Source organism: Mastomys coucha, unplaced genomic scaffold (assembly GCF_008632895.1).
Source record: "Mastomys coucha isolate ucsf_1 unplaced genomic scaffold, UCSF_Mcou_1 pScaffold2, whole genome shotgun sequence".
Classification (NCBI taxonomy): domain Eukaryota; kingdom Metazoa; phylum Chordata; class Mammalia; order Rodentia; family Muridae; genus Mastomys; species Mastomys coucha.
Genome location: NW_022196902.1, coordinates 18,034,162 through 18,042,924, shown reverse-complemented (window position 1 = coordinate 18,042,924; position 8,763 = coordinate 18,034,162). Strand labels below are relative to the sequence as shown.

Sequence of the window (8,763 nt, the reverse complement as noted above, 5' to 3'; positions counted from 1 at the left end):
GACAAAACCAAATTTATACAATATCTTTCCACAAATCCAGCCCTACAAAGGATAATAGATGGAAAACAACAATGTAAGGAGCAAAACTACACTCTAGAGGAAGCAAGAAAGTAATCTTTCAACAAATCCACACAAGCCTAATTCTACCTCTAAGAACAAAAATAACAGGAAGTAACACTTACTTTTTCTTAATGTCTTAATATGAAAATTAATATTATCAACATATCCTAATCAATTGAAATCCAGTAATATGAAGAATTGGAAATTTGTTGATTGTCATCCAATGCTCTCTCTAATTTGGTAATTGGAGAAATAGGTCCAACATTGTACAATCTATATACACTGTCAGCTTGTTTGTTTGTGACAGTGTCTGGCTGTGTACAACATAAGGGTTTTGAAATCTTGCATCTCCTATCTCAGCCTCTCTATTAGAAGTATTGTTTATTTCAAATTTTTACACTATACTATGGTTTTCAGAACAGCTTATATATTTCAAAAGTATTTATATACCCAAAAGAAACATAGATGATTAACTAGGGTTGTTGCTTGTAAGAGAACAACAAAGTGAGACTGAATGCTTTGCTTGACATTTGTAACTCTTGTATCAAGTTTAAAGAAGAGGACTTTATAAGTTAGTCTTTCTCTGAGATGAATGCTTTTCCAAATTATCACAGCTAATGAATCAAATTCTTACCCTCAGCTAATGTCTGTGCCACCCTCCAAGCAGAACCATTGTTCATTGAAACAGTTGGTGAATGACTTTATGGCTAGACCATCTTAATACCTATACTATTTCTTAAATGAATGTAACCTGTTCTCTGTGGGTTGAGAATGAAGTCACTCACTCAAGTGAAATAGCTTTGACCATAGCAGGAAGTCTGTATCCAAAAATCAAGCCTACAATTCATTTCTTGGTGCAGCAGAACTATCAACTCTCAGCTTAGCTATGATGGAGGTAAAATCCTTTGGTGATATGAGTGTCATTGAAATACAGCCTTATTATAATGTCTAAAAATTGTTCTTATTTTGGGCTTGTACCACAGTAAGAGCCAAGATCTTAAACTCTACTAAATACAAAACAAACAAAAAGACTTTATATATTCATGTTCATTTAAGAAAATACTAGTAGTGATATATTATTTTTAAGTATACAGTTACTATGTTTGGAGTTATTTAAAATTTATATTGAGAAAAATGTATTTTCACTATTGCTGTAGATGAGAATCTACATAAGACTGTTAAATTGATTGTTGTTTTATATCAAACAACTTTTATAATACTTATTTTTATTGTTACAATATTTTGTAAATTTTAAAGAATATGACAAAAAAGATATTATAGGTATTGAAGGGGAGGTCTATGGGAGGAGCGATGGTACAAAAGGGAAACAAGAATGTGATTGAATTCTATTTAATTAAAATGTTTTTAAATGTTAACAAATTCAAATAAAACACAAAGTAGGAAACAGATACTTATAGTAGGCCTATTTCTATTAAAATCGAGTCAACAATTAATTGCCTCACCAGGTCTTGATATGTTTACCAGTAAGATTTACCAGATATTTACAGAAGGGGTAAAACCAATTCTCTACAACTCTGTGAGAAAACAGAACCTTAGGAAACATTCCCCAACATTCTATAAGACCAATATTTTCCTCATTCCAAACAGACAAAAATTTACAAGAAATCAAAACTAAAGACCAGCATCTCCTAAAAAACAGATGGAAACATCTTCATTGAAATGTTATCAAGTTATCAAATTCAACAATGAATAAAATAACTTTACAACCACAAATAAAAAAAAAAGAATGAAACAAGTTACTGTGTGTGTGCAGTTCTTAGGTATGTACTTGAGACCATGTGACTATTCTGCTATCTTCTGTTCATTATTGACTGTTAGTCTGTTGCAATAGGGACAGGACTTTGTCTTGTCCTTAAATGTTCTCAGTGCCCAAACCAGTGCTTCTGAAGCACACACAAAACCCAGAACAAATATCTGTCACCTTCAAATGTGAATGACAAAGGCCTATGGGGCTTTTGTCCAAGTCCACAAAGTAGAGGTCATTCTATTACTTGTAACCTGACCCTCTCCTCATTTCAGAGCCCTTAATTTTGTATATACTGTGGGATTGCTGTCAAGTGGTATTACTTTAATTGACTTAGGCTAATAAGCAAAGTTCAGAGGGCCAGTTAACAAGAGCCAAAGAAAGAAAGAAAAAAGTAAGGGTCTCTTACAAGTACATGCAGACTTAACATTGTAAGAGAATTTCCATTTCAACAAACTATCACCCACATAATGAAACCAAACTACTACAATGGATATTTGTTAGCTTTGTCTCTGCTTCTGTATTTGGAACTGGCTACTGCTACATGGCTGCTCATATACGATGCTCTAGAAGACAGTCGATGGCGCTCTGGCACCTTCTGCTGATGAACTTGAGAACTTTCCTTGCTCTCCAGCATAGGACTACCATGAGTCACTCTTCATGGCTCAAACTCAGGGAAAATCCAGATCAGATGCTTGGTGGCTTTTGCATTTGCTTCCATAGGTCAGAGTTAGCTACAGAGACTCTCGGCCAGCTGTCACTAAGAGTCCTCTGTAGGAGACAGCATGGCAACAGTCAGGAATTTTATCCTAAATATCAACTCTGTAAATTGCTTGTGCCTTATGTCATGTAAGTCAGCAGAGGGAACATTTGTCACCAAGGAAACCAACAGGACAGTTTATTCCCCTATCTGATACTTTCTTCTATCTCCATCAATGCAGATTTTTCTAGTTATACTAGTGGTTATTCCTCCATATCAAGAAACCTGGTAAAGAATGTGCTGTTTGCTGACTGAAACAGATAGAGAGACCCATACCCAAACACTAGACAGAGATTGGGGATTCTTATGGAAGAGTTGGGGGAAGGATTGCAGGTCCCAAAGGGGATAGGAACTCCACGGGAAGACCAACAGAGTCAACTAACTGAGATCCTTGGGGGTTCTCAGAGACTGAGCCACCAACCAAAGAGCAAGCACAGGCTGGACCTATGTAGCAGATGTGCAGCTCAGTCTCCATGTAGATCGCCCAACAAGTGGAGCAGGGGCTGTCTAAATGCTGCCGCTTGTCTGTGGAATCTGTTCTCCAACTGGGCTGCCTTGTCTGGCCTCAGTGAGAAGGATGTGCCTAATCCTGCAAAGTTGATGCACCAGGGTGGGGGCATACCCAGGGGGATCTTCACAATCTCAGAGAAGATGGGAAGAGGGTTGAAGGAAGGGACTCTGAGGGGGTGGGCAGTGATTAGGATGTAAAATGAATAAGTAATTAATAGAGAAACACACACACAGAAGAATAAGCTGCTCTCACAGTGGCAAACTTTGAGTCTGGTCCCCTGTCTTCAACTCTGCATTTCTACCTGGTCCTCACTGGCCAGCTGACTCTTCAGCATTTAAAACATAACATCTACACAACTCTGCGTATCTTCCCTACCCAATCCTGTGGCCTTGCCTGGGGTCAGGTCTGTTTATTTCCATCTCCTGGCCACTACCATTATGTGGGCCAGACATAACATTATGGATGAGCACATGCTCTCTGGGTGGACCTCCTAGCTTTGGAATTTATAGGGATGTGCCACAGGCTAGGCTTTTGACCTCGTTTCTCCGTCTGTAAAATGAAGTTCTTTATAAGTTTACCATGGAAATCAGGAGAGATCATAAACTTGCACTCAGCCAGACAGAAAGTAGGTACCGCACTGGCTGGAGGCACTAGTGAAATCCACCTCTACCCACTCAGTTACTCCATGAGGACTGTCCTTATCTCTCTGTCCCCCCTCCCTTCCCCACTAGTGACTTCTAGCTCACATCCATTGCATTTTGCATCTACGTTGAGACATACTAAGCCAGTGTTATCTCTCCTTCTATTCCTTAGAGGGTCCATACGAGTCTACAATCAAAGACCTTTGGTGCATCTTCCTTGTCCAAATAGCATTGTCCTAAGTAGGGCTAAAGAGTCTATAAGCTCCAACACCTCTTTTCCCAGCTTCAACTCCTCACATGCCCGGTCTGTCTGCCCCTGTCTATTCTTTCCCTTCTTCCGCAGACCCACCAGGCTTCTGGCTTGTGGGCATCTGAGCTGACTGCTTCAGCTATTCAGGCTCTAGACACTGATACGTTTTTCATGGACAGCCCAGTCCTCTCATTAGATCGAGTCAGTGCCACCGCAGAGCTCTGCGAATCTGTGAATCTGGGGGTAAGTGTTGATATTCTCATTTGCCTCCTCTCCACACTTAACTAAGTCCAGGCATTCAGGTAAGTCTTGCCGAATAGCTGGAAGCTGAACACCAATCCTAGCGGCTGGCTAACGTCAAACCTGTTTGTCTCCAGTTAATGAAAGTTTTCTGAATAATGATTTAAAATCAGCGTCCTAGCCCAGCTGAATGAGCACCAGAGAACCATCTCAACAGAAAGCATGCAAGAATCCCAGCAGCGGCAGCCCCTCCCTCTGTGGAGAGAGAAAGAGAAGGAAATACATTGTTCAATGAGTGCAGGCTAATCCTGGTGTCCCAGCACTCTCCTTCCGACTTTGGTACTTACTCAGGGGTGCCAGGCAAGCCCCCCATTTACCCTCTCCAGTTGAATTTTTTAGCGAGGGTGAGGATTTCAAACCTGAGCCTGTCCGTATGCCACAGTCCCAGGTAGAAAAACGTAGATGGTGCTGAAGGCAGTCCTTTAAGGTGGACTCTGTCAGCTGCCCACCAGCAGGGACAGAGAGGGAACACAAGCTAAGAGTGAAGCCCTGAATGTGGTTACCAATCTCTCTCGAACTTTCCCTAAGTCTTGACACTGGAGAGATGGCTGAGTAGTTGAGAGCACTGGCTGCTCGTCCAGAGGACCTGGGTTCAATTCCCAGCACCCACATGGCAGCTCACAATTGCTGGTAACTCTGTTGCAGGGGTCTGGCACCTTCACACAGACATATTGTGAAGTCAAAACGCTAATGCACATAAAATAAAAATAAAAATAAAACAACAACAAACTTTTCCAAAGTCTGTAAAGACCTTTTCAGTTAGGAAATGAGTCTTTTAATCAGCCTTAGCAGTCTAGCATCTTTGGAAATTTCCCCTAAATTGGTTCAAAGTGGTTCAACAGGTCAGTGTGAACCTTGACATTTGCCAGTTTATTGCCCTTTCTTACCCTGGAAGTCTAGAGTTGTCATAACAGCCTGCATTCAGGGTCAAGGCAAGAATGAGCAGACAGCAGAGAGGAATGTGAGCTACATAACAGCCAGGAAAAGGCCCTGCTATTGTCTGGGCCATCACTCACCCCTGGCTATTATCTATGTCTCTCTAGACTTGAAAGCAGAGGGAGCTCAGCCTCTGCTTCATATACCCGACTTCCAGGCTCTAGTAAAATTAAGTGATTGCTAAATAAATCAATGTGCCCTCCAGAGACGTGCTCAGAACAGGACTGACCAGGCAGTTGTCACATGTGGGGAGTATGTTTTTCATTCTCAGTATCTGCACATCGACTATGTGCATTAGCATGACTACTCAGTCATTTCTTTAGCTCTGCAGTTTAGGAAGTGGCATAAAAGTTCTTCCTGGGCCTGGGACTTTATGGGAAGAACCCATAGTGAGAAGGGTAGTTGTTTGAAGTCAGATACTTACCCTCAGCTTCCTAGGATCATCCCACTTCCTGTCAGACAAAGATGCATCTCCAGGACAGCGTGGGAGATTTACCCTTCGGTTCTCCTGCACCCTGCAGCTGAGTTACAGAGTAACTTGCCAACAGTGCCCCAGCATTCACTCCACTAATAAGCTAGAGCAAAGTCCACAACAGGCTTCATGGATAAGTGTGAGCAAAGGCCAGAACCTCAGGAAAGGATTACCACAGAGCAGGGCCAAGTCGCCTGTCTGAGCGAGAATCCCTGAGCCAGCCCCAGCAGCTCATGGGGGCCATGAGCTCTGTGCTGGCAATCTTCTTGCAGGAACTGCCTGGCCCTGTCCTGCTTCTGGGGATCTTCCTGCCTGTGACCTTGCTGCTTCTCCTCCTGATTGCCTACTTCAGGATCCAACTGATGGCAGGTAAGTGTGAAAACCCACAAGGAAGGGTTTGGTTCATCCTTGAAACACACCAAAGCCTGCAGGAAACTGCTCTGGGAAACTGGAGAAATATATCTTTTTTGATTGACAGATTTCTTTCCCCCAGCCCTCTCTTGATGAATGGGGCAAAGTCTGATACTGTCAACTCTGTAGGTTGTGAGGTACATACTGTTTGTCCACGGACCTCCTTCACCGTGGTTCACAGTCAACTGTGAGTCACCAAGTTGGACACAGGGTTGCTTGTTTATCTCTCAAGGCATCAGACTCCATGCTGTCCATGATCTGCCTCGCCTGAGTAACAGATGTGTGTGTATATGTCATAGCCCTCATAAGGACTACTGTCAGTCACATGCGTACTGGGTTTCCACTGACACTGAGTGCTGCTGGGAGACTTGAGGGATTTGGATGGCCCAGCTGGGAACTGTTCATTGTACAACTCTCACATCTTATCTCTGCTGCGTTCTTCACAAGACCAACCTTCAGAACCTCGAAAATGATTCAAGTGTGAAGTGAGGCATAAAGCAGGTCAAGACGGTCTCATAGTACATACACACACGGTTTCATGGCTCTGCACACATGTGTATACCCATGATCATGTACACGTGCATATACCTTCTTCAGCCTCTGAACTTCTGCTTAAGAAATGTTCTAAGCATTGTGCTATCAAGGTTTAGCCAATGAAAAACACCAGATCTGGACTGCAGCAGAAATTTTCCATAAGATAGGTAAATAAAAACCCACAGGAACCACTCAGAAGCATGCAGTGATCTGCAGTGGGCATTTGGATTGAGATTGCTTGCTGTGGAGCTGAGCTGTGTACTGAGAGGCTGCATGTTCATTTGGTTTTCAGGAAATTCTAGATGCCATAAAGGTTAATGCTTATTTTAGTAATGTCATTAAAGTCAACCTGCTTCTTAATTTGGATGGTTTCATATTAAACTACTGAGAGAACAAGTGTGAAAGCTGGCATGGTTGTACACAGCTGTGATTCTAGCACCCAGGGAGCTGAGACAGGAGACTTGCTTAAATTCGAGTTGAGCCTGGTCTACAACATGAGACTCTGTGTTAAAATGATTGTAACGTCTCTGCTCTTCTACAAAAACTTGCCAAGATCAAGCAAAGCCGTCCTACATGCTCTTAAGTAGTTACTAACAAGAGGCCCCAGCAGCAGGACAACTAGGGGTGCTCACATCTATGGTGAGACCTAGAACATGAGGAACCCCTAGATGACAGACTGCATTACAAAATGCTGCTTCCTGTCAGGGCCTCCAGAACTCTGCAGCCCGGCGGTTCTCAACCTCCCTAAAGCTGTAGGCCTTTAACACAGCTCCTCATGTGGCCATGACCCCTAACCATAGAATTATTTTTGTTGCTACTTCATAAGTATAAATTTGCTAGTTATGAATCATAATGTAAATATCTGTGTTTTCCGATGGTCCTCCAAAGGAGTCGAGCCCCACAGGTTGAGAGTCACTGCTGTAGCCTTTCATCCTGTCTCCTTTTTATGAACAGCTCTCCTGCAGGGTGGTTAAGGGACACTGCACCATCCTCTACAGGACCCACACCATACATCCTTTTCTTCATAAAGTTCATCATACCCCGCCCTGTCCCCAAGAATAGACTTCTAGAAATTCTGTACCCAGATATGTAAGATTTCCAAACCTCAGGAAAACTCCAAAACAAAGAAGAATTTGAAAATCATGACTCCAAACCTTTGCAGCAGTGTCCCCTCAATCCTGCACACTGGCTCACTGTCCAGGACTACAAACATTTCTACACAGAAGGCCCCTCACAGTTGCTACAGTGAGCACAGCCAGGCACAGGTGCCCCAGTCTCCCACTGTCACTGGAGAGCAGAAATTGGTGTCAGTCAAGGACTTGCATTCTTTACATACTTAAGTTTTATCTCCAGTTGCCTCCTCAGCAGGATAAACTTTACAATATCTCAAAAAACACATCAAGCTAGTCAAAAAACACATCAAGCTGGGCAGTGGTGGCACATGCCTTTAATCCCAGCACTTAGGAGGCAGAGACAAGCAGATTTCTGAATTTGAGGCCAGCCTTGTCTACAGAGTGAGTTCCAGGACAGCCAGGGCTACACAGAGAAACCCTGTCTCCAAACAAACAAACAAACAAACATCAAGCGCAAAACAAGGCAAACAGATCACAAGAGCCTCTTAGATTTCAGCCTCCCAGTGGTCTCTGCTCAACAGTTACGATAGATTGGATGATTCTGTGGGACATTGGTGGTCTATAAAAAGATGACATCACAGTTCTACAGATTTTCCTACCCCTGGGAAAATATCTGTAACATGAGAAAGACAAGTGAGTACACAGTATTTTATTTAAGTATTTGGATAACTCTGAGGTCTAAGCAAATCATACTCCTCGGAACACCCTGGAAAGGCCAACCTGCAGCTGGAAGTGTGACCAGGCATCCCTACACTGTTTCAGGGGCAGCACAGACAAAGTATTTCTCTTAGTTATCGTCTCTATCACTGTGATGAGATACCATGATGAAAAGCAACTTGAAGAGGAAAGGGTTTATCTGGGTGACTTTTCATGAACACAGTTCATTAAGGGAAGGGAAACAGGCACTCAAACTGGGTAGAATGGGAGGCAGGAGCTGATGCAGAGGCCAAGGAGGGAGGCAGGAGCTGATGCAGAGGCCAAGGAGGGAGG

The 8,763-nt window shown here is 42.9% G+C and overlaps 1 protein-coding gene across 1 annotated transcript in view; it reads left to right on the top strand.

Annotated features, from left to right (window-relative positions):
* The first annotated feature begins 5,724 nt into the window (after nt 1-5,724).
* The window catches only part of Smlr1 (small leucine rich protein 1), an 11,814-nt gene continuing 8,775 nt past the window's right edge, over nt 5,725-8,763 (top strand). The window contains exon 1 of the mRNA XM_031380325.1: nt 5,725-6,064. Coding sequence (XP_031236185.1) covers nt 5,929-6,064 — 136 coding nt within the window. The 5' untranslated portion in view covers nt 5,725-5,928. The remainder of the gene's footprint in view (nt 6,065-8,763) is intronic.